Source organism: Halichondria panicea, chromosome 2 (assembly GCF_963675165.1).
Source record: "Halichondria panicea chromosome 2, odHalPani1.1, whole genome shotgun sequence".
Taxonomy (NCBI): Eukaryota; Metazoa; Porifera; class Demospongiae; order Suberitida; family Halichondriidae; genus Halichondria; species Halichondria panicea.
The window spans coordinates 2,521,485-2,549,276 of record NC_087378.1 but is presented as its reverse complement, the minus strand read 5'-3'; the positions used below and the strand labels follow the sequence as shown (position 1 = coordinate 2,549,276).

General features: G+C 42.5%; 3 protein-coding genes across 4 annotated transcripts; 2 read left to right on the top strand and 1 right to left on the bottom strand.

Moving 5' to 3' along the window:
- Positions 1–17: 17 nt before the first annotated feature.
- Positions 18–19,010, top strand: LOC135331861 (unconventional myosin-IXb-like). Of its 2 annotated transcripts, none has more exons than XM_064527129.1 (38): positions 18–261; positions 1,458–2,351; positions 2,828–2,922; positions 3,506–3,763; positions 4,094–4,148; positions 4,397–4,465; positions 4,748–4,840; positions 5,278–5,346; positions 5,446–5,487; positions 5,639–5,895; positions 6,247–6,394; positions 6,761–6,921; positions 7,171–7,278; positions 7,502–7,735; positions 7,912–8,215; positions 8,563–8,730; positions 8,972–9,082; positions 9,220–9,342; positions 9,745–9,894; positions 10,376–10,709; positions 10,854–12,391; positions 12,642–13,017; positions 13,207–13,323; positions 13,705–13,856; positions 14,119–14,232; positions 14,424–14,632; positions 14,782–14,866; positions 15,271–15,376; positions 15,523–15,620; positions 15,678–15,789; positions 15,951–16,028; positions 16,168–16,296; positions 16,476–16,581; positions 16,997–17,128; positions 17,294–17,429; positions 17,580–17,722; positions 18,017–18,321; positions 18,527–19,010. In XM_064527129.1, exons 2-38 carry the CDS (start codon positions 1,596–1,598, stop codon positions 18,754–18,756), a joined length of 7,701 nt encoding a protein of 2,566 aa, XP_064383199.1. In that variant the 5' UTR covers positions 18–261; positions 1,458–1,595; the 3' UTR covers positions 18,757–19,010. The 2 variants fall into 2 exon arrangements, with proteins under 2 accessions (XP_064383199.1, XP_064383198.1); XM_064527128.1 differs by having other exon boundaries at positions 17,577–17,722.
- Positions 18,941–20,268, bottom strand: LOC135331962 (eukaryotic translation elongation factor 1 epsilon-1-like). Its single transcript, XM_064527285.1, has 5 exons — positions 20,161–20,268; positions 19,866–20,075; positions 19,574–19,669; positions 19,453–19,512; positions 18,941–19,137 (listed from the first exon to the last, which is right to left on the bottom strand). Exons 1-5 carry the CDS (start codon positions 20,233–20,235, stop codon positions 19,045–19,047), a joined length of 534 nt encoding a protein of 177 aa, XP_064383355.1. The 5' UTR covers positions 20,236–20,268; the 3' UTR covers positions 18,941–19,044.
- Positions 20,269–20,367: 99 nt separating this feature from the next.
- On the top strand, positions 20,368–27,790 carry LOC135331920 (actin-binding LIM protein 2-like). The gene is made up of 12 exons (XM_064527210.1): positions 20,368–20,556; positions 20,691–20,783; positions 22,145–22,328; positions 24,101–24,227; positions 24,375–24,498; positions 25,521–25,647; positions 25,833–25,926; positions 26,226–26,361; positions 26,535–26,603; positions 26,718–26,791; positions 26,883–26,963; positions 27,289–27,790. Exons 1-12 carry the CDS (start codon positions 20,553–20,555, stop codon positions 27,400–27,402), a joined length of 1,227 nt encoding a protein of 408 aa, XP_064383280.1. The 5' UTR covers positions 20,368–20,552; the 3' UTR covers positions 27,403–27,790.
- The last annotated feature ends 2 nt before the right edge of the window (positions 27,791–27,792 follow it).

Sequence of the window (27,792 nt, the reverse complement as noted above, 5' to 3'; positions counted from 1 at the left end):
CGAGTGAAACAACGCCCACTTCCTCTTTCCATGTGTAATAAGTGTAAGCATAGATTTCTACTATATATCTATGGTGTAAGTAGGTGAACTCTTTTGGTACATGGTCTAGCTAGCTAGCTCTGTAGCTGTAGATATATTGGAAAGGTGGACTCAAGCTCAAGGGTTCTTCTGCGGTGCGCAGCACTACCTTCAGTGTTGGATCACACAGATAATTATCCTACTGTCATAATCATTTGCAGTGGATCTACTTGTGCAAGTGAGGTAAGTTCAGAATGTATACATGTATCATGTATCCCTAGCCCTGGCCCTGATGGTGTACTGTGTACTTACTATTAATCTTGGGCCATCTCACGAAATCAACTGTCCTACACACTGTTAATATACTAAACAAGCTCTCTGGCCGGCCGGCCCGATGATTATCAAATCATGTCTGTCAAAGCATGTGTTAGGTGCTGTTAACATCATTGTCATTAAGGAATCACATATGTGTCACATCGTTTAGTGCGTTTGTATGGAGACGTTTAAGCCACTCATTTACAACCTTTAATTTTATTATTATTTATGCCTTCTTGTTTTTGTTGTCATAGTCAAAATACACTGATTGGAAACAAGTTGCGTCTTTCTACCGTACAACTATCAACCACTGTAAAGGCCTAGGGGCATTTATGTAAGACCTGCCCTGTGTATTGGAATGGTGTTATTTGTAACTATATCATCTGTTTGACGGTATTTAGTAGAAACCTTTGCGTTGTGTATGCAGTAGTTTGCACACTTTCTGTCAAAGGCTGTGCTGTGCATTAAAGGTGGCACAAGTAGTTGAATCTTGTTAGCAGCTAGATCAGTACTACTACTGTGTTTCATCAATCACCAACTCTTAATTGTAGTTGATAGTGTATATCTCCTCTTGTAGACTGCCACTTTCGTATAATCTCAGAGCCTTAGCAGTACAGTACAGTACAGATCAACTATTCTTAACAGAAAAAACCAGCTCAATTTCAGTGTCACTGTTGATTGAATGCATGTTGACGATACTATCCAGTCATCATTATTGTTGTCATGTGCTGTTTACTGTTGGTCAGTGTTAATTGGTAACTAGTGTATTAATCAGTTTTGTCTGGCTTTGTAGTAAATTATACTATTGATCACAATTTTCAATTGTGTGTATACTATACTCACTCACAACGTGTAGGTCATTTCGCTTTCCAAGTCTGTTTACATTACATCATAACCATCAAGGCTCAAGTGTTTGTGTGTGTATTAGCGAGTTACCACAATTTGGTCTAAGACTTGGCTGGCTAACTGTAGTGGCCGTGTGTGTGTGTGTGTGTGTGTTCGTTTCACGATTACCACACACTAGGCCTGGGTTACCTAGCAATACAAACTTGTTTACCCTCTATAGTGGAGACAGTTCAATTAAGTTAACCCCTCATCCGTATATTTGTTGTCGTTTTCTACAGAGTTTCAAGACAGGAATTTTTTTCATCTACTCACAAATTTAATTTCCGACCACGAACATCTGCTCTGGTTTGCTATAGTGTAATATGGATCAGCTGTCCCTGCTTTCAATCTTATAATTAATTTATGTGAAACTTGTTATGGAGGAGCAACCTATTTCGGTCCGAATATACCCTGGTGAACTGAGACCAGTATATTACACCTCAGTGCTTGCTTTTCGCTCGACAACAACTGTGCATTTGATTCGTCTCTCTCTTGAACGACTGCAAATCTTTGAAGACAAGAGTCTCTACGAACTGTTTGAAGGTTTCCAAGGCGACAAAAAGGATCAGTGGACTAAACTAGATGCTGAAGACACACCAGTCATCAGACAAGAAAAATGGAAATCGGGTGAGAAAGAAATGCGATTCTTTATTCGAAGAAAGGAGCATGCTAGCCTCGTTCTAACGGAGATAGTGTCCCAATACATATCCCCCGAAGTGGATGATGGACAGATTGAAGACATGTGTAACTTGGAGGAGCTCTCTGAACAAGCTATGCTCTCAAACCTGCGAGGTCGATTCTCAAACAAACAAATTTACACTTACGTCGGTTCCATCCTCCTCTCAATCAATCCCTACTACTACTACTCTATATATAACCCCAAGTACACAACACAGTACGTTGGCAAGCCATTCTCGTCGCTCCCTCCGCACATATTCGCGACAGCTGACAATGCTTATCACTGCATGCTCAACAATAGACAGAACCAGTCGGTGATTATCAGTGGAGAGAGTGGGGCGGGGAAAACGGAGTCGACCAAGTTCCTCTTACATCATCTCATGTCCCTGTCAGCCAAGCTGGACGAGTCACAGTCTCTGGAGCTGATCACACTCGGCACTGGGCCTGTTTTGGAGGTGAGGCATGAACTGTATCTTTAGAATAATATCTTAGGAGGACATTTAATACTATGTCAAACAAGACAAGCTTCCATCTTAAGCTTATCGTGTGTTCATGCTTTTTATGTCCCCACTCTGCATGTACGTAATTGTAGAACGTACACTGTATAAATTATACTACAACAAAATAATTATGTAGTTTTGCTATATTAGTGAGTGTCACACAACAAGCCCGCTCAACATAGATGCAAAGCCCATTGCCTTAGGCCACTTTATAGAACTTATATTATTTTTAAAACCCATAGTGTGTTCCTTTGTCAAACGCTTACATGTAGCTTACAATAGTGTTATAGTGTGGCTATCATTAATGTGGGTATAGCAAAGAGATAGAAAGAACAACATTCCATTCCTTGCGTATACTACATGTTCTGTGTTAAGTCCACTCGTAAACAGTGTTTTTCTGTTTGGTTTAATTGATTCTCTTCTGCGTGCAGGCATTTGGGAATGCTATGACGGTTGCCAATAACAACAGCAGTAGGTTTGGAAAGTTCATACAGGTCAACTTCAAGGAGAATGGTGCTTACCAAGGGTAAGTGAACACTACTACTAATTAGTAACTGAGTATATCGAGTCACATAATAATGGTGGTCTGTGTAAGTTTGCAGCCTCAAGTAGACTGAAAACAAGCTGAAACTACCCACTAACCCTAAATTATATGAAGAGTTCTGTCAATATGCAGATAGATCAAATCACCATCCCACTCATTACCTTGTAATTGGATACCCTCAGGGCATGCTGTTTATTCACTTGTGTATTACTAAATGACGTAAATCTTTAGGCATTTTAACAGCTGTTTATGTTTACGGTAGGATCTTTCCTCTTTCCTGATATTATAGATCACTTGTACTATTTGTGGCATTGATCTGCCACTTAGTTTTTCAGGGCTGTGTTGATACGAGGAGCTTTATTAACCCCCTATCCCCCACCCCTCTTTCCCTATACTTATAACCACTCCTGTTATTATACTTATCACATTCTTGCAAGTTCTTTTCACAACTGTTTCCATTGAGTCACCCTTAGCTAACATAGTCCGGACCTACCAATAAGTACCCACCCACCCCATCACACACACACACACACACACACACACACACACACACACACACACACAGTGCCTCAATTGAGAAATACCTTCTAGAGAAGAGTCGCATCATCAGCCAGTCCCCGGGAGAGAGAAACTACCACGTCTTTTACTACCTCCTACAAGGTGCCGAGACTGAGTTACACAAGCAGCTGGCACTGTTGGAGCTGGACCAGTACCGGTACCTCACCCAGGGCCCCTCCATTTCCCTCCCCAACAGCTCGGAGGAGTACCATCGCCTGAGGCAGTCTCTCACAATGCTCAGCTTCTCGGCAGCCACACAGATGAGGTGGGCGGGGTGTCGATGAACAATGAGTTTTTTCACGCATACATGTTTGGGTTTAGGTTTGTATAGTCAAGTAGCGATTATGCACACTCAGCAAAGGTTAATTAGGGGTCAACTCTAGGGAGCTGTGTGTAATTTGAGATGCATTTGAGATGCATTATGCATAATTAGACAAGGTATTTGTGGTGATGTTTTACAAATCCATAATTCTGAATGTGGTAGCGATATGCAGACTGTGTACTACGAAATTGCATAATTTCGTTGTACAATGCAAGCAATGGTGCCTGGTCCTCTCATTGTACACACATGTTGTGTTTACACACACGCACGCAGGATGTTCACTGTCCTCTCGGCCATTCTTCATATTGGAAACATAACCTTTGCAAAGGTGAGCCAAGTTCTGCTCTTAGTTACAGTCCTGGTTCTGTGAGTAAGTAAATTAATTAAGGGACAGCTGGTCATTAGGAAACTTCCAATAATTATACCGAAACAACATTCCACTTTCTCTCTCTCTCTCTCTCTCTCTCTCTCTCAAAAGTTAGGTTTGCTCCTTTTCATTCAAAATGTGCAGTACAGTAACTACTATGTGCTGTGGTTTATGTTGTGTTGTACGTGTGCATGGTTTGTGTTGTGTAGAAAGAAGCAGAGGAGGCTGCAATGATCGAGAACACTGACTGTCTCAAGACGGTCTCAGACTTGCTACAGGTACGGCCAATATCTCGCTAGTCATGCACTTCGTACCTCCTGTGTGCATGCATGATGATAACGGAGCGGTGGAAGTGTAAAGCATACATATGGATGGATACATCTTGTTATGGGGTTGTAGTATGCTCAGGTGACCTTCTATGTATCACTAAGCACATACATGGATATACGCATAATTATAGTACTTGTCAACACCGTCAAATTAAACTCACTGCATGCTGCTTGCACGTAGTCTTGCAATAATTAACATATTTCAGATAATTGAGTTACATTCTTGCGTAGGTGGATGAGAGGACACTGTGGCTTGCTCTGACCACACGCAAGTCCAAAGCTGGTGGAACAGACTGCATTGTATTACCTTATAGGGTGGAAGAGGTATGTGCTCGTGGGTAGCATAAGGAGATGTACATGTATGTATGTGCTCGTGGATAGCGTAAGGAGATGTGTGGGTGTGGGAAGGAGCTCGTTATAATAATTGTTACTTATGGTTAACAAATTAATTCGAAAGCAAAATTAATGTTTGTGGTCGTGAGTTGCCTATTAATATCTGGCCAAACGAAGGCTGGTGGTGTCAATGGGGAGTGGTCCAGATGGGCAACAACTACCAAGTTTGTTGATGTTGGGAACATTTGAGGATGCATTTTGTGTATATACCCCAAATGAGGGAAATTCTGAACTTCTAACTTGTGGACACTCAACTGTATTCTGTTGCCTTCATTTCCTACAGATGTCCATAATAATTATATTATGCTGCTAGTACCATTAGCTGAACTCAACAATACATGTATAATGATGGTGTTCTGTTCCCTCAGGCTACAGCCACCCGTGACTCACTGGCCAAAGCTCTATATGGAGCACTGTTTGATTGGATTGTGGATCAGGTAAGATGCACACCAAACCTACTGTCGGTCGTATCCTGCAGCACTATTGTACTCCACGATTGTTGTTGCATTAATACTTACCTAACTCTGTCATCTCAGGTGAACATTTCTCTGTCGTGTGGTGAGAAGAGTGTTAACAAGGTGAGCTAGCTAGTGCATGTACATGGTTTATTCTGTGTCATGGTGCCAGCTGTTTTCTCTACTTGTACAAAGCGCTGTAATTCAACCTTCTTTGACTTCACTGTAGTTGTTTGTGCTAGAGATATAACCACCCTTACCAACCCACTCGTAGGGATACTCAATCGGTGTACTGGACATATTTGGTTTTGAAGTGTTCCAAAAGAACTCTTTTGAGCAGTTCTGCATCAACTTTGCCAACGAGCAGCTGCAGCAATACTTTAACAAGCACATCTTCAAACTAGAACAAGAGGAATATGAGAGTGAGGGTATTGAGTGGTCCTCTGTCGTCTTTGTCGACAATCAGGACTGTCTGGACCTCGTGGCAAAGAGGCCGACGGGACTCCTCCCTCTGCTTGATGATGAATGCAGGTATGGGTAGTGTGACTGTGTGAGTGGTGTGGACTGTGTGAGTGTGGGTGAGTGTGTGAGTGGTGTTGTACAGACTGTGTGAGTATAGGTAGTGGGTGGGTGTGTATGTGAGTGGTGTATGGACTGTGTGAGTGTGAGTAGGTGGGTGTGGGCTGTGTGAGTATGGGTAGTGGGTGGACGTTTTTGTGGGTAAACTTTTTGTGAGTGAGGCCATAGATATGTGTACATGTGGCAATTAAGAGTTCATTTGTGTGGCTTTGTTATGCATGTAGTTACATAGATTCCAAAGAATATACTGCTCCTAACTTCCTTCCACCACTCGTACCCTCTCCTCTATTAATTCCCATGCAGTTTTCCTGGTGCTGATGACAACTCTCTCTACCAGAAGTTTGAGCGTCAGCACAAGAACCACACCCACTTCCGCTCCCCTACTATGAAGCTCAAGGACCCCCAGTTCACCATTCTGCACTATGCCAGCGAGGTCACCTACTCCATTCAGGTATATATGGAGCTATACACTACATGCAGGGTTTTGTAGAATGTCCTGATTCTAGGGTTGATATCTCATACTTGATTGAGTTACTGATTATAAGAGGGTGCATAGATCCATAATATTAGCAACGTACTGCAACACCATTACCACATATATACATAGGGAGGGTTCCACTGTGGTGGGCATTCAAACAGAATGTGTATGTAATTGACAAGTTTCAACTAATTTTGCGCTATTAATTTGCAACACCAAAGCCCTAGCCTATAACACCAGACCTCTACATGTGTAGGTACTTATGTACTAACCATTGGCTATAGCTATATACATGTAGTGTACTTTTATTTGAATTATTATCTCTTTTCATTTGTACAGGACTTCCGTGCTAAGAACCGAGACCTGATGCGGCAGGACATTGTGGACGTGCTCAAAACCAGTCATATGGATCTTGTAAGAGCTCTGATTGGTCTGCCTCCCTACGCTGTCCATCGCTGGCACTCCGCCTACCTCAAGATCGTGGCAGGGCTCGCGTTCAGGTACATGGTATACCACGGTAACATGCTACTACTGTGCATGTGTGGTACTTATTGTCACTATATTATCTCTGTGAACATGGCCTATATAAATGTATGCTATAGTATGCGTACCACAAGAAAGAGCTTTGTGAGCAGTTTCTTCTTTCCTTTCTTTATTTATAAAAATGGACTATGATTTTAAATTCCATTTGTGTACGAGTGTATTACAGCGAAGAGAGCAGATCATCTCATCGTGCTCATTTTGTGCAGGAAAGCGGGCAGGGAGCACAGAAAGAGGGGGGAGAACCGATTCACCTCATCCCTCCACTTTAAGTTCCGTACCAACTCCAGTCCTGGGCTCTCCCACAATGATCAAAGGTAAGCCATACTACCCCCACAATGATCAAAGGTAAGCCGTACGCCCCATATGATCAATAGCTTTCATCTGCCAAGTCTGACAACTAGGCATTAGAGCTATTTTTCTTGATGTCTGACAACCATGCATTTGCTTGATGTCTGCAGCCAATTAATTAGTTGCTTTACACATTGTGCTGTGTCTGTTCTATTGTACACTCATCACCTTGCATGTATCTCACCACAGTGGGCAGAGCCATGCAGGAGACCTGGCCACACCCACTAGAGTCCCGGGTAAGGGGGGTTTTGATTCCCCCGATGCGTTCCCCCTCGAGTACGGGGGTAAACTGAAGACGGGATTTGGAATTCGGTCTAGTCGATCATACGATCTGCTCACCGAGGCGGTGAAGAACGAGGAGCAAACTGACGGTCACCAGCTGTCACTGTCTTGTTCAAGCACCTCCCTCTATGCAAGTCCAAGGTACACACACATCTGCTTCTATTGTTGTACTGGAAAGTACAATAAGTGTACTGTTGTTGATGCACATCTTGACAGTTAAGCATATAGGGTAGCTTTCGTGTGTGTACAGATATAAAACAGTGTGGTCTGTGTGTTGTGATGTGAATTCACCATGTTGTTACTCCACTGCAATGCAGGCTTTCGAGAAAACCCGCAGCTAAATCACTCTCCCATGAACCCAAAAAGCTTCCTGTTGATCCACCATACAACAAACCTGACGACTCCCCAAAGAACAAAAAGGCACCCGTGGACCCCCCAGAGAGCAAAAGGCTGCCAGTCAACCCCACACATAAAGGAAAACCTCTTGAGAAGGATCTGCCCTCCATCTCCGGGCTGCAGGAGAAACTGCGGAAACGATGGCCACGCTCTATTCGAGGGAAGCAGAGCTCTGAGCACCCAGAATATCGCCCCATTAAGTTCTGGAGGTCTGCTCCCAGAGTGGTGAGTAGTAGTTGCTAGTGCACATGGACAACAAAATATGGTTTCTTCAGTACAATGTACATGATAAATACATAGTGTTCTATATGCCTTCCTATGCTATACGAAAGGAACAAAGAGTGTTAGTGCTGTTTACAAAATCGATTGGCTAGATGTGGTTGCTGGCCACTTACAGCAGGAAAACAGAGTACTGTGGCTGAAAATAAGTGTACAGGGAGTTGTCAAATGGGCTTTTTCGGGAATCTGTTTAAAATTCCTAGATGAGTTTATGACCGGGTGCTCAATGCTTATATACGTATGTATACACATTAAAAGATGCTGTACGTCCTTGTTCATTTCTGTCTGTGTAGAGAACTGCAGACACTGTGTCTGATCCTCGTCTGCTGAGAAGTCTGTCTCGGCGAGGGCCATCAAAAACTGTGGGGGGTCAGTTCCAAGTCAGTTTGGCCTCCCTCATGGAGCGACTGGAGAAGACCAACCCTTTCTTCATACGCTGCATCAAGTCTAACGGAGAAAAGGTGTGTTTGTGGGTGGTTACGTTTTAGGTGTGAGTTGGAGTGGATACATGCTGATACTTTTTAGGGGGAAAATTTCGCGTTTTTGTAGTAGAAAAGAAATTAATTAGCATGTGAAATGGAGTGGCTCACGTTAAAATGAATAGGACAAACTTAATAGAGCAAGTTTTACCCCTGCAACATGGAGAATTATATTGCTATGATATTTTGCATGTATGACACTCAATATTGTTTCTGTTTTCAGGCCCCATGTCAGTTTGATGACGACCTGGTACTGCGACAGCTGCGCTACACTGGCATGATGGAGACAGTCAAGATACGCAAGGCAGGCTACTCTGTCAGAACTGACTTTGAGGTAAGACAGTAGACACACTTGAAGCATACATTACAGCATTCTATGTTTCTGCTTCATATCGATTGATTTTGCTACTGTTTATTTGATCTCTTGCACATTATTTATTATACAGTGCTCCTTTTTTCTTACCCATGCAGGACTTTTATGAGCGGTACCAGTTTCTCATGGGGCCCAAGCAGCCTGACCTAGGCCTTCAGATAAAACTGTTCTTGGGCAACCTTGGATTTGGCAACGATGACATTCAGATTGGAAAGACCAAGGTACAATCATTTATTGAACAGTGCACACACACACATAATAATGCTGTGTACTGTGTGCACTTCTCATGCTGTTCCCATAAGGGGGTGGGGGAGATAGTGGGGAAGAGTAGGGGATATTGGAAGAAATGTGGCATCCGTAGTATAATTATGTACAATACTGCACATACACTGTACTGTACATGCATACAATTATAGTGGCACATACATGTAGAAGGTCCCAGCATACGTGTAGGCTTACTGAGGAGCACAAAATAGTACAGAGGTGACCTTTGTTGAGCGGTTCTGTTTACAAAACACTACAAGTTCAAACACATACATGTAGCTACTCTGGGGACTTTTCTGTATCTCAGTTAGGAATTGGTGTTTGCTAAGAGTTTTAATACACACTGTGTTGCACTGCAGGTATTCATGAGGGACAAGCAAAAGCAGGCTCTACAAGCAGAGCTAGGAGACAAGGTCTTGGCCAGGATCATTAAGATCCAACGATGGGTGAGAGCCAAGTTACTGCGCTATCGCTACTTGCACATGAGGAGGTCTTCCATCACCATTCAGGTAACCCGGCCATTCACTCTGCTATGTAGTGTATTGCCTCGAATTGTGCCTGAGGCTTCTATTTAGCAACTTTTAGGTTGACCGCAGGCTTCTAATGGGCATGTTTTTACAAACATACACTGTATAGCTTACATATATACATGTATGGAGATCTCTATTTACAAAGAAATTAATACTTAGAAAAGGGACCACTCCTTAAGTGTAGCTATATATATATAGTCTATGCGTGATTACAGCTTTCATGTTGCAACTGCATGTGCAATAATTGGTTTGGAAAACTCTCTTTTGTTAAAAATAATTACTGTGTAGTAATGTTATTGTCATGTGATGTTGTACAATAATAATAACCGTTGCACAGTACGTGTAACATATTGCACTGTGCAGGTGACTATAATAATTATGCATGCAACCATTGTAAGTTAGTTAGTGCTGCATGAGTCTGCTGTTGTGTGAGCTAGCTACTGTGCTATGTTGCTTACAGTGTGCTGTGAGATGCCACTTTGCCAAGAAGAAAGCAGACAAACGAAGAAATATCGTATGCAAAGCAGTGCTCTTACAGTCAGCCTGGAGAAGCTTTGTCGCAAAGAAGCACTTTGTGATGTTGAAACAGGCAGCCATTTTGTTGCAAGCACACTGGAGAGGGCAGTCGGCTCGGAAGAGGTTTGCTCTACTGTTGGAGGAGAATCAGAAAAGACAACAAGAAAAATTGCTAAGAATTGCTGAGAAGAGAAGAGAAGAGGAGGAGGCACTAAAGAAAGAAGAGATTTTGAAAGCTGAAGCTTTGAGAATAGAGCGAGATGAAGTAAAGAAACAAGGTGAAAGTTTGTTTGTGCTGCTGGTGCATGCTTGATTCACTGTATTAAGTTAATAACTTCAATGGTAGCTTGGGGTATTTTGTTGTCAATGACTGATACTCTATATGTGATGGTTCCCCTCTCTCTCTCTCTCCCCCTGTGTAGTGAAACTTATGGCTGAGCAGGAGAGGGAGGCCATTCGTAACTCCAGGCTGTCTGCCACGGAATCAGTCATCCTGGACAGTGAAATCACGGACGTCTTATTCCAATTCGATGCCATCATGGATGCACTGGAAGCAGAGACTCTGGAGACCCTGGAGACCACCCCCTCTCCACGGGAAACCTCACCTCAGCCTGTACTTTCTAGGGGGTCTGAACCTACCTCCCCCTGTGATGTAGAGTCTGCTGAGCTAGTACAATTATCCTCACACAATACCACAAGTCGAAGTAACTTACCTAACGTCAGGGAACTACAGAAGCAATTTTTGTTGTCAAGAGACAATGATGCTACCAAGACAACCCAATCGAAAGACGTCTCACAGATGAGAGTCCATGTGCAGAGCATCATCCAGCAGCTGCATATCAAGGGCTCTTCCACTAGTCCTGAACCTCCAGTCGGCTTTCACAGACCTCGAAGGAACTCCAAATCCATTCAGGACAAAATCTCAGTGCTCACTATTGGCGGGCAGGGGGAGAACTCGGAGGATGCACGACGAGCATACACTCCACCTCCTGTACGGAGAAAAATTAAGTCACCATTTTTTAGGTCCAAGTCGGAAGTTTTTGAGTCTATACTAGCCGAAGCTGTCAATCAAGGGGCTAGCCATCCTCTAGCAATAGCTGAGGGCCCCAGTACAACACCATCTCCTATACCAAATGTAGAACCTTCCGATGTTACCATGGATACAGCTCCTGGACCAAACTATGTTAGAGACTCTGTTGTTGATCAACCTCCTGCAGCAGACACTGTGACTGAGCTGGCTACTAGCATTGTAGACACCATTCTTGAACAAGTTACTAGGGTAGAAGAATCTAAAACTGAAGCAGCTCCCGTCAAAGACTCCCCAACGTCTCAAGACTCCTCCCCACAAAAACCCAGTGATGTACCAACTCCGTGTAAATCACCAGAAAAAGTTTTCGTAACGATCAGAGAAGACTATCGCCCAGGTAGAAGCTCTCGAAGGAGCAAAAGTAGTAGAGCAAAAAAGGAAGACCAAGTTAAAGAGGACAAGGTTGAGCAAAAAATTACTTTAACAGATGTTGAAAAACCAGAGAAGCAGAGTCCTGTCAAAGAAGCTGATCGTAAACGGAGTGCAGTAATTGGCCTAGATGATGTCGAACTAACCTTCAACCAAGAACCAATCATTGACGAGCATCCAGAGAACCTCTTAAACGAATCCAGCGACAGCAGTAGTCATGTTGAACTAATCATAGGAGTCAGAGAAAACGGTCTCTTTGAGGCACCACCCAGAATAATCGACCCTGTAGTTAATTCTAATCTCGTACCCCCTCGAAGAAAAATCACAGGACATTATGATCGTCTACTCTCCAAGACGCACTACGACCACCTGCCCCCCTCTGTGGAGAGTGAGGACTCAGAGATGGAGTCACCCACGTTCAGGTATCGGTCTGCCAGTGATGTCACCTCCCACAGGATCCACCCCGTGGCCACGCCTCCACCGCAGAATGACCTCTCTTCAACAGTGAGTCTATGTAACTGTGTATGGTTTGTAATTTAGCTTGAGTCTTTATAATATCCTAAAAATTCCTTATTTAGTAGCATGCAGGTTTCTGATTTGTAGTTCCCTGTAGCGAGCCACCCGTATTTGACATGTATTGATAGAGCCTACACCCTACGCCCCCCATTTGTTTAGGTGTCTAAATTTGTATGCATTTATACAGCGTTCCATTCTTTGTTAACCACTTACATATAATGGTTTAAATTTCTCTCAGGTTATCCCCAGAGAGTACCAATCAAGTGAACACTACCACGGCATGCAGAGACGCCGGCGAGCAGCTGTCTCTGTGGCCGACCCCACAGACATGACCATCACCACTCTAGAAGATTCCTCCGAGTTCACAAAAGGTCTCACTACAGACGAAATTTCTCGACTGAATCAGCGAAAAACTCTAGCGTCTCCCTCGGAAAGAATTGGTCTATTCTCATTCCACAAGCGCCACTTGAATTTGAAGCTGCCATTTAGACATCGAGGGAAGAAGGATAGAGATAAGATGACATCACCCGACAAGGACAGCAGATCCTCCACCCCCACTCGTCACAGGAAGCTCTCGTCAAGCTCTTTCAAGTCAACAGGATCAAAGAAAGCTGGTTAGCGTGTTACCTCTATTATTACATGTACATTCGCATTCATTTGTGCTGATTAGAACTTACAATTGTTTATAGCCCAGGTTACTGTTTCTATTGTGGTAACATAGCTAATGTACAGTTTTGCCCTCACTGTACATTGTGTGTATATACATGTTGTGCCCTGTATAACTATATGGTTTGTCCCTTCAGATGGTCTCTTGGCCCACAACTTTAAGCAGACCACTGGAACTCGGTTCAGTATCCACAACTGTGAGGTGTGCCACAAAGGGTTCACTGGGTTCATGAAGCATGCGCTCAAGTGTGTGGGTAAGTTACATGACAAATCATTTATCATCATACACCATACACAATAAAACTTGTACATATAAATTTTCACATTAACTTAAAGTCTAATAATCGTATTATAATGTCCACATGTATAGTTTCATTCGCATGATTGACATGAGTCTGGATTGCCTTGGGTTTCCCACAATTTAGTGATTGTTAGCTCTCTTTTAGAATCGAAAAATTCTTCAGAATTATGCTCACGGGATTGGTCCCAGATAAAAAATTTTCACTATAGCCCATTGTGTTTGAGGTTTAAACTTAAATGTACGCATGAGCTACACATTGCCTATTTTAGGATAACTGGATAACTGGACATTCAGAATTATTAGCTACAAATTTACCATTGTTAACCCCTTACAGATTGTGAGCTGATGATCCACAGACACTGTGACGATCGTGTCCCGCCCTGCAAGGCCAAAATAGAGTCGGGAAAGTACGTGACAATGTCCAGGAAGAAGGTGATCACTAAACTGGAGGACTTGGACGATCTCGGCAGGTTCCTCTTGGACAAGGTGTGGGCTCAGAGTAGCTCGTAGGGAGATTGTTACATGTAGCTCATAGGATATTTCTAAATTGGAGGTTGATAGATTAGTGGCGTGATGTTAGTGTTGTTCTCCACATTCAGCCTAGTTATCCTTGAGTCTGGATTGCCTTGGGTTTCCTACAATTTACAGTAGTACATTTGTTCTTACGTAAAGAAAACTTTTCCGTGTCAAGCGCAAATTAGGTATCTCATATGTGAATGCTTTCTTAGCGTCTTCATTCCTCTGATAGATTGCTGTGCTGAGTAAAGCCTCAACACCGGGCAGTCTGATAGACCGAGTGTTCAAGCTCTCACTCATGGAGTTCCATACCTCACTCATCTCGAGCTATTCCCTCTCCCTACAGGTACACATGCATACACTAAGAACTATGTGTAATACAACATTCTACAGTAATTCCTACTATTTATTGCCAACTACCTATTGTGGCATTATTTCACTCAATAGTAGACTGGGACTGGTTGCCCAGGAGCTTGTTTCTACAAACCTTACTTAGTTGATAGCCATACGATCAATGATATGCACACCTGTACACAGAGCTCTGGGGAAGTCCCACCCCCGGGCAAAGAAGAAACTGCCACAAGCCCAACTAACTCGAAAGTATCCATCACTGTCTCTCAACTGGTCAACAACTTCTCGAACATCTTCAAGGGCATAGCCAAGAGAGAGGGTCTATCTGACCCCTGCACCATCTCTATCGGTGTGAACCAGATCAAAACACTCCTCGACGAATTTGGAAAAGCAAGGTACGCATACATGTACAGCTGAGTATACTAAGTCACTTTGCTTATGGTGGCTACAAGACAGAAATATTTTTGTTCAAAACACGAAAATGCTTTTATAATTAGAGTACCTGTACACGTGTACATGCATGTGTTTTTTCCTCTCTTTGTAGACGGTTTAAGAGGACTTACTCTTCGAGCATCAACCCCTCCTCACTCATGAGGAAGACAAAGTCGGGGAAGGACATTCAAGCAAAGGTTTGCCATGTACTACATGCATATAGGCAGTTACATGTAGCCGTGCATGTTTGGAATACATCTATACAGTATGAGAGTCATGTAGGTAGGTAGAGGTACATCTGTATATTAATTGTTTACTATCCTAAAAAGAAGCAGTATGTATGGCATAGTCCTATCCTAAACACAGCCGCATTCAATGTGCTTCAAGTGTGCCAAACTTGTCCGAACTGAATTACAGAAACACTGTCCCTTGTAGAGGCCAGGGTATGTACGATGGTGTCTTGTTCAGAGAGTTCTTTGTTGCTCCACTCGACACTAGCTATGTCTCGGTGCACATGTGCCGGGGATACAGTAAAAACTGGTGGTGGCTCTGTATTGCTAATACTGGGAATTGCTAAGTGAGGAAAGTTGTCTTCTTATAGGTACACAAAGGCCACAAGTTCTACCCACAGCAGTTCAAAGTGGCCACCGTTTGCGAGTTTTGCTCACGCTCAATAAGGCTGCTCGAAAATGGAGAAGTTTGCGAAGGTATGAGCTACAATGTACGTAAAGTGTGTATGTAATCACCAGACTATCAGCAATTATGTAGACTATAGCTACCTGGTCTAAGGTTTGATAATTCTCCCACATGTATGATCTGTCAATCATTTTACATGATATTCACCATTTTGCAGTGTGTGAGTACACGTGTCACGAGAGCTGCTTTAAGAAGACTCACAAAAGGTGCGAGGGGAAACCACGCTCCAAGCCCATCCCACAGTATAACCCATCGGTACGTTCATGTACAATCTAATATACACACAACATTCCTGTTATTGTCCAACCACAGCTTAAAGTAGAGAGCACTCAGTTTGGGAAGCCACTGGAAGAACTGGTGCCACCCAACTCCATTAAAGTGCCCCCTCTCCTGGAGACCTGCTTCTCTTACCTTGAGTCCAACGGTGAGTCAAAGTTAGTTAAACAATAGAACTTGTTTATCGTTTTGCTTGTAAGTAGAGATGCCCTTACATTGTGAATATTCAATAAAGTATACATGTACAGTGTATACGTCGTATTCCGTTATTGATAAGTTCAAGTTACAGCTATTGTCTTGTTGCTATAGGCATGTACACGCAAGGTGTGTATCGCAAGAGTGCTGGAGTCAGCAGTAAAAAAGCAGTGAGGTCTGCTCTTGAAGAAGGTGAGTAAAAAGGTCAATTTCCTCTAGCCTCTGGATCCATGTGCTGTATTTGCACATGTGATCCCATTTTGATTGCCATATTTATAAGTACGCAAACTAGTATATTGTATGCCATGACCACTCTCTACTGTGACTGCAGACCCTGCGAATGCAAAGTTGGACAACTACAGTGTACATGCAGTGGCTTCTGCTGTGGGGGGTTTCTTTAGAGAGCTCCCGGAGCCACTGCTCACTTCAGAGCTCTACGTGGAGTTCCTTAGAGCCATGGGTAAGCGGGGCAATGGAGAATGCGTTCCCAAGGGTTTAAGTTGTATTTATAATATTGTAAAATTGGAGACACTACATGTAGGGCAGATCATGTGCTAGTTACACTCTCTTGTCGTGATTGATTGTACCCAGACAGGTGTATGGCTGTGGTGTTGAATGTTTCACCTTTCCCTCGCTTAGACCTGACGAACAAGAAGGAGAGAATGGAGACTATTCACCAACTCATCTCTCGACTGCCTGCCATCAACCATGCTGTCTTGGAGAGGCTCATCTTTCACTTGGCAAGGTCAGTACATCGATCACCTTTCACTCAATCTTTTTCTAGGAGTGAATAACATAACAATGATGCACTGGCTATCGTATAGAGGATAATTTTCGTGGGGCAAAATATTCGTGGTTTTCGTGGTTGGCGGTCTGACCACGAATTACAAATGAAGCGACCTTGCCTACCTTTACCTGCAGTGCAAGCTCCAACCACAAAAATGTTACCCACAAAATGTCTCAATATTGCTGAACCCACGAATATTTTGTCCCCCGAAAATTACCCGCTATACGGTACATGTATATCCCTTGGAATTTATAATAGAAATTCTTCCTTTACACTCTCCTTTTGTAGAACCCTTGTTTTTGTATAATCGAGAACCCTGGCTAACATAATATTATTGTACAGTACTTGAACTCTGTGTCCTCTCCGCCTGCAGATTTGCCCAGCATGAGCACAACAACAAGATGACTCCATGCAATCTCGCCATCATCTTTGCCCCTTGTCTCTTACAAGGACCTCCCGGCAGAAGCCCAGACGAGATCTTAAAAGATTTGGAGAAGCAAACACTGTACGTACTATACATATAGACATTACCCTAGAAGGGCCCCTTCTAACAATTATTTTTTTGTGGTGGTCATACGAATATTTGATAGTGCTTGTTTTCTTCCTAGTCTACTAGCAATTATCATTACATTAACATTCCCACCACACCCATGCATGTACGCTTGTGTAGGTGCCTGGAAGCCATCATCACGGAGCAGCTTGAAAAACTCACTGCCACCATTCGAGACATTCGGACACTCGACAATTATGTGAGAAGCACCTCATCCAAACTGTCCAAGCTGATCGGCCAGGTCGAAAATGTAGAAGTAAGTAATTTAATTCGGCCTTGCAATTAAAGAATGTTCTTTGAGTTACCTAACTATTAACTATGCGTGTCTGTTTGTGCATGTACTTCTGAGCTTATAATCTTCTACAAGGTCAATATGTTAGAATTCTTTTTATCATTTGTACAGCAGCCACCTATGGAAGTGGGCTCTGAAAGGAGCTCTGGAGTGAACAGCCAGCCCCCGCCTAGTACAGTGGATGCACCCAGAGAGACGGGCAGTGAAAAGAAGAGGAAACAGCTCACTGAGACTCTCGAGGAGCTGGAGAGAGAGCGGTACAATTAACACACATTATCTATTTAGTCTGTACAGTAGCGAATAAGGGACATTTTCTGTGCGGGTGTGTGTGTGTGTGCGTACATTCATTAGGTTGCATGCATCCACTTACTTAGTTTGTAAGGGAATGCCCTTTGTATTTGTCTAATTAGCATCCACTTGTAAGGGAAGGGTCTTGTATTTGTGTACTTGTTTCCTTTTTTACAGTGCCCATTTATTACGTTGCATGCACTTAATTAGTTGTAAGGGGACTGCCCCTCTTATTACTGCTGCGTATTTGTACTTGTTTCCAGAGTGCAGCTGACAGTCAATCTGCCCAAATTGGAACCATTCTTTGATGCTGCTCCCTTATCTGAAGATGATCTGGAACATACCTCGGGTGACTCAGATAAATGGCACTCCCCCTCCCCCGCCCCCCTCTCACCCCACAACACCATCAACCATGATCGAGGTATTTCACCAATCAGCGAGTTGACAGAGCCGAGGATGTCATGGACTCTGGACGTGACTTCAGACGTTGAAGAGAGGCACTCTCGCGAAGGAACACCCTCTTCCCCCTCAACACCCACTATCAGGATCATGGACAATGAATTGCCAGGTGTGCTATCGGCATGAGGTTATGTTTGTGTGTTTAATGGTCTCTAATTTCGCTATTATATTATAGTGAATTCATGTCAGTATGTAGATCTGGCATGTGTCTTTAATTTGTATTCTGTACGCGTCCTATTTAATTTTTCTCACAGTGCGTATATTAATTGTACATAGGCTCATTTTCAACTTTCACTCGTACACATACACTGCAGTTCTTCCCAGTGGCCCCTCCCTCACCCATCTCACCAAAAACCGCACCTCCAAGCATTCTACTCGGAGACCCCCCACTGCTGAGACACGAAGAAAGATCTCCAGAGAACAAAACTCTCAGCCGATATCACCACTAGCCAAGGAGAGCCATTATCCACCAACTACATCTGAACTAGAACTTTCCAGTCCAGATTACTGGAGTGATGTAATGCTCAAAGAGACTACAGTCTAGTAAGCTCATCTCAACCAGGAATTCTTATGAAATGTTTTTTTGTGTGTTTCTCAATGAGTCAGTATATCACTAGTACACTTACTGAGCCAATACAAATTACGTTACGGCAAGTATGTTATGTTTTCTATATCGCACCATGTATGTCTTATAATTATTAGTTTTAGTGATCATCATTTCAAACGGATGTTGTTTTGTAATAACTGTGTGTCAATCATCTCATTTTTAAAAAAGAATAAACTGATTATTGCACAAAATTACCATCTCTGATTTCAACACACAGTACTTCTACTAAAGCCCTACACTAGAAGTTAGCAGCTGCGGATTCTTGTGGAACACTATGAGGGGAAGGGAGAACGGTCTGACATCGGGGAAGTGCTGCACCTGAGTGTGTGTGTGTGTGTGGGGGTGGGGTCGGGGTACAAATTAAGTGCTGTAGTGTTGAACACTACAATTTTAGGAGATACACTGTATGATGTACAATGTAACTAAATCTACTATGACGCACTAACATGTAATAGGGGGTGTGTGGGGCAACAAATGTGGGAGTGGCCAAATATTTTCCAGCGTGCGTAACCTTCCCCTCCAAACTTTTAATCCTAGATAAAACCCTGATAATATACCCTGATATAATTACTATAATTATATACAAAAGAAAATATGGATATTATAGTGCATCCTAAGGTATACCACACTCACCTGATCAAACCAGCGGCAAACATGAGGATACTGTGCCTTCTGTATGAAAGACATCCCTCCCTATAGATAGAGAGAGAACCAAGTGTTATCATTATGCCAATCGTTTGTCGAATAAACTCACCAAGTATCTATGGAGACCATAGTAGAGTACAATGTCCGCTAGTGTCACTTTGTATCCAACCATGAATATGCAGCTGGAAAGATGGCCATTCACCTCCTACGCAAGTGGGTTTAATAAAGCTACTGTTAACATAATCACACACACACTAAGTAATGTTCACAGATGTGGATATAACACTCAATTAAAAGTAAGAGCTCGTCACTGAAGAGAATGAGCAATGAAGGAAAAACAAAATCAACGACAGATTCATATAGCTACACCCTTATTTAAAATATCACAACCTAACACTGACCTTCAGCACTGCCTTCTGTTGGTCTTTGCTGAGAGCGTCCCACACGGTCTCTGTCCTGACTTGGGAGAGATAGTACTCCACCCACTGTCGTATGAGCCCCTCCTCAACCCTTCCCACTCCACACAGGCACACATCTGCTGGGAGGGACCCGTGGGACCCACATGCCACATACCAAGCTCCAGCAAGAACGGACTGTTTGGCATAGCCCAACTGTAAAGTGGTAGGTGGGATGGGAAGTCATTACACAGCCCAATTGAGCTACCATTTCACTGAATGCATGTATTCAATAACTTACAGACTCAAGACTGTCATCATTCTTGCAATATGCTTGCAAGAGCCTCACTTCCCATGGAACAGAGTCTTCAGCCATTTTTCACATAAAGCCACACCTACTAACACACCCCTAACAAAATAAATAATTAATGTTCACAGCTCATGCGCAGAATAAATGAGCAGCTCCACCCCTCTTAATTACCTGATGATCTTTACCTGTCTGTTTACCACGCCTACTCGATGCTCACTTGACCTCAAAAAACTACAGTGGAAGTGTTTTGACTCGACTCGACTAGACAAGTACAAGGACTTGTCTCAGTCTTGGCACTCATCTATAGCCTGTAGGCAAAAGCTAGAGACCTAGACTCAGAGCTGTTAAGAAGATCGACTGATTGTTGGTGGCAGATCTACAACATGAGTAAGCTAAAGTCTATAAGCCCAGAGGTGTTAATCCATGATGTCAGATACAGTTGCCTAGTTAGCTAAGAGGTGTGTGTAGGTACTGTACCCTACCATCAGGCAATTAATGTGCAATTATTTCCTTGCATGTAGCGATTACTTGCTACTCGTGTGGGCAGTCCTGCCTAGGAGAGGTCCTCAAGGTCCAGGAGAAACACTTTCACATGAAGTGCTTTGTGTGCAAAGGTGAGTAAAGTATATTAATTTATATGCAGGCTAGTCTAGCGCTACTGAACATGAGAATGTGGGAACAGGAATGCTCGTTAATCAACCACTCTCTATGTTTTTGCTTTAGCAGTAAATTTTATATCAAATCTTTCGTGTCGTGTCATTGAGATATATATACGTACGTTTAATGTTTACCATATTCTTATAGTTCATTCAGCTGTAATAATTATATGTACATGTGAACCTAGAGATTCGTGGTACAATTGTTTGGTTGCGGCATTTGCCCACTTCTGGCTGGTTACTAAGGGACTTACATGTTGTCATGTACTCACTGAGTATAGAAGCCTTATTGTGCTCAGTGCTAAGTGGAAAGCATAATATTATTATGAGAATGTTTGTACTAGGTGCCACGTATGTTTAGGGTACGCTTTAAATGCCTCTCATACCTGTAAACATCAATAAGTACTACAAGGTGATACTGGCAATTCTTCGAACAATAGTTATAGACTGTACGAGTGTGCATGTGACTATAGTGTCAATGGTGATACAAGATTCAATTCCTGGTTTATATTTCAAAGACTTTACCTAGTCCCAAGTCTGGTCATATGGTCATATAGCTAGTGAAATTCATAATTTCACTGGGCGTTGTTCTAAGGCTTGTTGTCGGTTTCAAGTTACATGTCAGTAATGTGGGTGTGTGCTGGTAATAAACACTTCACTTTATGGAGTGCCTGGTATTCATGTTTCGTGCTCAATCGCTGCAGCCTGGAATGTTAATTGCTCAATCAACTGATACTCTTGCTTGCTGAGAACCATTCGTTTGTGTTGGCCTCCAACATAATTGCAGTGTCACATGACTCGTAGAATTTTTTTATCAAATTATCTCTCCGGTTACTTACTTATCTACACTACTGTGTACCACATTATTCTGTGGTGATGTGTATCTAGCAACTACAAAAGTCCGCCCCTGGGCAACATAATGCATCAACAATAGAGTTAGCCTAAGGCACATTATCTTTGTTTAGTGTGTGTGTGATGGGTAGTAGTTTTGACTACGGAGATTCCGCTGTCTGTGCTAATTTTGGCTACTGTGTTATGTTTGCTGTCCACTGATTGCATGCTCAAGTGATTGGCAATCCAGTGCACAAATTTGGCTATTTCTCTACTCCTGCTCTTCTCCGTAGGCTAAAAAAGCCAAACTATTCAGGCTGGAGTATCAGCTCAGGCAGCTGGCTAGATATTTTATCTATTCAACACCTAAGCCCTTGCCTTTCTCTAACCTAGCTTCCTATTTTTGCATGAATTACTTGCTAATTAATGTGTTTTATTCATGAAGTCTATTCATGCTACTCATAACCCGATGGTATCTTCTCTTTCAGAGTGTGGTCAATTACTAGCATCAGGAGGGTACTTTGTGAAGAGTGGGGCCTACTATTGTAGCAAGGACTACCACTTGTTGTTTGGGACCAAGTGCAAGACGTGTGGTGACTTTGTTGAGGGAAGGGTGGTCACTGCACTGGGAAACTCCTACCACCCACAGTGCTTTGTCTGCGACCGATGCAAGTAAGTCAAAACTTCATATTGGTATAGGCAATACCAATAAGGCCACCTATGTATACCGGTATATTTTTTGTGGTTTTCGCTGATTTAGCATGTACCGCAAACATTTATACCCACAAATTTATTATCGCATGCATGAATACTGCAAAAAAGCTGCTATTCCTATCCGCAAAAACCTTTCTAACGTTCTTTCCGCGAAAGTTTATACCCTCTATACAGTAGCTTGAGATCATGTGGAGGAACTTTTTATGCATGTAGTCAGGCTAGAGTTTCCACATGTTTTCGTTTTCGTTTTAGTCAGATCTGCCATACTGTATGTAACAGCTATGTACGTGTTAATATGTAGACTGAATACCATCTGTAGCCTCTGTTTGGGTTGAAGGTGCTCTCAATAAGGAAGTCACATCAATCGAATTGATTTTGATTTTCACTCAATACTCTGTTTCAAGCTAGGGCCTGTGTGCCTTGTGCTCCATTTAAATTCTACCTCCTTGCATTCCTTACATTGTGACGTACAAATTTGTTTACTTTATGAAGAGGAAATGCAATCACTGACATATGTACTCACTCAATCCATTACACACACACACGTACGTACATACCTACAATGCCTTCTAGTAACCATCGTTATAGACTAAGTGTAGACTTTAAATTACGAAGCAGCCTAAGAGTGGGAGCCTGTTAGTATAACACCAAGATATCCCTTCACTTACCCCCCCCCCCCCCCCCCTCCACAAACACACACACACAGTGGCAAGTCCACACGGTCAGAACCAAGGTTATACCGTATATCGGGTTTCGAATACCGTATAGCGAGTAATTTTCATGGGGTAAAATATTCGTTATTTTCGTGGGCAGGCTGACCTCCACGAAATTTTAACGTAGGCGTGGCTTATCGGAACGTAGGAATGCCGTGCAGCCACGAGACTAAACGAAAATTTTTACTCGCGAAAACCACTGTTTCTCGAGTTGAACGAATTTTTTACCCCACGAAACTTACCCGCTATACGGTACAACGTTCTTTTGATTGCAAATTACGAATTTTCGCATAATTCACAATAGAAAGACACGCAAAGAGTGAGCATGTGCATGCAATTTCCCATGCTTTACATGCACTTAGAAACACAATCAGGTTTGTACACTGTCATTTACTATCGACTAACCTCGCATTCGAAGCCTGATACGATAGGTCCTATCTTGTAGCTACAAGCCACAAACACAAATGTAAGATGATACCCAGATATGGGAATCACATGAGCCTAAACACAATCGTCATGGTAAATTACCTGTAAAGCAATATAATCATATACAAGAACGTACGTACCTACCTAAAAGCATTCTCAGAATGGATAAGACAAAAGAAAATGATTTCGTCACGTGGGTTATATATATTTTAGAAAGCTGCAAATTAATTATGAAGTACTCCCTACACAAATTTTTTGAGCTTTTTTTTTCAACTGCATAATAGCATGTGATATTACGTTTAACCAGTCAAAATCCAGACTCTGCATGAATGGGAGTGGTCCGGCCTCTCATTAAGGGACCAAAACTTGTGGACTAGCAACAACAGGATTGGTGCTCCCCTGATGACCTGAAAATATATGAATTGTCAATTGAATGTCCTTCATAAAATTGAGTCAAAATAGTACGCTTCAGTGGCATGGCATGGTTCCATCCAACCCAACTCTACTGCTCTGGTCCCAGTGCATGCTCAGTTAGCCTTGTGCTTACTACTCCCTCCCTCCCCCCTTCTAAACACACACACCTCTACACAGGGATGAGATCCACAGTGGTACCGTGGTGACGTACAACGACCGACAAGAGATCCTCTGTCAGAGGTGCACGGACATTGCTCTCAATGAGGAAGACAATGAATCCAACATGCCCAGAGCAGAGAAACAAGTGCGTAAGCTTTGTCACATTACCATTATTTTAAGTGCCTTTATATTTCTTCAGAATAGTTTTTTGATGGGTATATGCCATTCTATTAGTTTTCTTCAAGTGTCTCATCAATTTATACTCTCCCTCTCTTTCCCCACCCTCGTGCAGCTGAACCCTAGCACTGAGTTGAGCAGGTCTGGCTCTTTCTCCAGTCAGCAGGAGGACATTCACAAGATATTTGACTTCTCAAAGGTTCCAGACGTCGACCCAAAGACTCGCACACACCTGGGAAGTAAGTACTTGTACCTTAACAAAATTGAGAGAAGCCATACATAAATACACTTGCTTCTAAGAGCCCGTAAAAATTAATTATGAGCATAAATGTACATAGTGGCGTCAACATCACAGGTGGTTGCTTAGTGAACAGCAACCATCCCCAGTGTGTATTCCCCATCAGACACTGGTATGCTGCTAATTGTAAGCATTTCAGTTGATTTACACACAATCTATGGAATCTAGGAACCAGATGCTTGTCTAACACAATTAACTGGCTAGTTGTATACTTGCAGGATAATATGATGGGTACAGGATGTCAATGGTTGTAGCACTAGGATTTCAGCCTGTGCAATTTGTCCAGTTCCCAAGCTTCGTAGTACCCTAATCCCATTAGCAGCCCTACAGAGCTATCCCAGATGATGTAATAGCCACTTATCTACAGTGCTATACATTTTGTACCATAAATTATATCCTCTATGATACAGATAGTGTCCTGTACTTATTGATGATTTTTACAAGCCCCGGTACGATTCTCTAGCATGCATCAATGTTATAAAACCAAGGGCGCATAAAAGAGGGTATATGTAACTCATTATAATTATACGCAAGGTACATGTGTACTAGCAAAATGCAAAATAGAATACTACAGCAGTACGTTTACTCGTTTACTAGTGGGGCTTAAAAATAGTCACGCTATGAATTTTGCTTAGTCTGAGCATACGTGTAGTCTAAGTTGCATGTCTTCTCCCCCTTCAGGGTCAATATGCCCTTCATAAAACAGACATTGAGTTTGTCGTTTATCAGCAACAGTTCAGTTACATTGAGCAGCTTTGTTCCATTGTGGCATACCCTAGCGCTTAAGTTTTGCTGTTTTCTCTATGTTTCAATCCTCCACGAAAATTAGGGCCACGAACTACTTAACTAACGGAAGACGTAACGTCATTGACCAAATACCGTAAAATTTATTTAGAGGCACTTTCACGAAAATGTTGCACTATACGGTACATGAATTGATTTGTGTGGCTTCTCCTTCTGTAGAGTGTGCTGGGTGCCGAGAGTCTATTCGCAGCTGTCAGTCACTTATCGCCTTGGAGAGGCACTGGCATCTCTTCTGCTTCACCTGCTCAGTCTGCAAGAAGCTACTCACCTCTGAGTACATGGCCAAGTAAGTCACCACTCTCTGATGCAACTTATCTGTTCAGTAAACCGTACTATGAATCTTGCTTTTGAATTTCTATCCTACTCAACATGTCTGCTCTAGAATATAACAAGTACACCGTAAAATGTGTGTGGTACTGTATTGTATGTATTGTTTATGAATTAACTGACCTGTTGTCTTTTTGTTGCTAGGGGCAACAACCCGTACTGTGAGCCGTGCTACCAAGACATGCACGGTGTGGCGTGTGACGGCTGTCAACAGTTCATCACTGGCAAAGTGCTGGAGGTGAGTTTCTCTTGTTATACAGTGACTGTATGAGTATGCATGAGGACTACTTACCCTATAACCCATTGCTTGCAATATGCAATAACTATCAGTCGACCATTTTTGCTTTCTGGAGGTTTTTTTGGCTGAAGGACAATTTATAATGTCGTGTCATTTTCTTGTAGAATATGGTTTAAGAACTTATTTCTTCTTGCATGTAGATTGAGCTTGGTTATGGGATTACTGTTTAAAAGATCAATTTTTCCACTACATGTAGTTTCTCTGTCCCATGCAGTACCTGTTTCTTGCTTCCTTTGCAGGCTGGAGAAAAGCACTTCCACCCGTCCTGTGCCACTTGCTGCAGGTGCTCTCGTACCTTTGCCGAAGGAGAAGACATGTGTGTCTCTAGAGAGGACATATGGCACCTCGACTGCAACAGACTCAATGGGAGATCTGGTATGTGGAGTGCAAGGTGCAGAAGTTTAACTTTTGGCTGCTGTCTGAGAGTAGGATGCACGATGATAATAGCTTTATGATTAGGCCAGTCTCTATAATACCTATCAGGAGTGCATGAATACCTATACACACTGATAAGTGGTTGATTTAACGATGGTTGCTGTTTGTTTCAGAGTCAGAGTACAGTTCAGAGGACTCTCGCTCACACTCCCGCACTGACAGCATCTCCCCCACTGGAACAGGTACCCTCTCATGGCTGTACGTGTAATATGTATACTAGTTGTGTCAATGCTGTGATAGATATTTAGCAGACATGTTAGTCAATGAAGTAACTGTGCTATTTGCTACCACAACAGCTGATTCTTCGAGGGGTAGAAGGTCATCTTCACAGCTGGCTATGTCTCGTGAGAGCAGTGCTGGAGAACCTAAGGTACGGAGTGATCAGCCATGTGCAGCTACATTTTTGTAAACCCTTTCTGGTGTGTACCATATAAACTCATGAATTGTGTTTTTTTCTACAGATTGTCTACCCGCTGGCCACACTCAGGTTGATCGGACCAGGAGTGAGACTGCCACGTGGTGTGAATAGGGCAAAGCTTGAAGTAAGCATTGCAGTTTGTACTGTACTGTACATACAACGAAGTCAGCTAAACCCTTTGTTGTCCATACATGTACCTGTGCATACACCTACCATGGGGGGTGCCGAATGAGCTGCTTCCGTTCACAATAATTATATACTTGTTATGGGATAATGTACAAGTTGTGGCTGTACAATGTAGAGCGATCAACTCAGCCAAATATCTAGAGCCAACCATTCATACAAAGATAGGCACTCTAATAGTATAGTGTCCTAAGCTTATTCCCTTAGCAAGCAATTGTTTTAATGACTCTTATGGAATTCGCTTCATGTCGTGTTTTTCTCCACAGCAACATCTCTCTGATGAGGACTTCAGAATAGCTCTCGGAATGGAGAGAGATATGTTCTTCAAACTGCAGGCCTGGAAACAGCTGGAAGTAAAGAAAAAAGCGAACCTCTTCTGAACTGAGGTTTCTCTCACATGCATACGTTTCTGTTGCTATAGTGACATGAACCTTGCAGCATAGCCTTTATAAATCTTTGTTGTTAATGTTTTTTTTAATACACAATGTCATCCAAACTTTACAGTCTTTTTTCCTGTTTCTCGCCGCTTCAATATCATGTCAGTCTGAGCTTTCTGTAATTATTAATAGAATTGTATGTGCAAGTATTATGCAGACAATTTACACTGTATTAAAAATTTTGTTTATTGCTGATGTTTGTAAATACAGCTGTCACTTCATGTTAATTGGTGCTGTCATTAAATTATCACCTATACTTATATAATTATTATAGCTACAGTTTTATGATTCTAGAAACCAATGAAAGTTTTGAGACTGCTCATTATTAATATA

Bases quoted from the DNA above. Each gene is read 5' to 3' on its own strand.
- LOC135331861 (XM_064527128.1), top strand. From the start codon at position 1,596: ATGGAGGAGCAACCTATTTCGGTCCGAATATACCCTGGTGAACTGAGA. The intron at 3,764-4,093 runs GTGGGCGGGGTG...ACACGCACGCAG, and splicing joins TCGGCAGCCACACAGATGAG to GATGTTCACTGTCCTCTCGG. The intron at 7,736-7,911 runs GTACACACACAT...ACTGCAATGCAG, and splicing joins TCCCTCTATGCAAGTCCAAG to GCTTTCGAGAAAACCCGCAG.
- LOC135331962 (XM_064527285.1), bottom strand. From the start codon at position 20,235: ATGGCTGAAGACTCTGTTCCATGGGAAGTGAGGCTCTTGCAAGCATAT. The intron at 19,513-19,573 runs GTGAGTTTATTC...CTCTATCTATAG, and splicing joins ATGGTCTCCATAGATACTTG to GGAGGGATGTCTTTCATACA. The intron at 19,138-19,452 runs GTGAGTGTGGTA...ACACACACTCAG, and splicing joins TTTGCCGCTGGTTTGATCAG to GTGCAGCACTTCCCCGATGT.
- LOC135331920 (XM_064527210.1), top strand. The intron at 22,329-24,100 runs GTAAGTCAAAAC...ACCTCTACACAG, and splicing joins TTTGTCTGCGACCGATGCAA to GGATGAGATCCACAGTGGTA. The intron at 24,228-24,374 runs GTGCGTAAGCTT...ACCCTCGTGCAG, and splicing joins TGCCCAGAGCAGAGAAACAA to CTGAACCCTAGCACTGAGTT.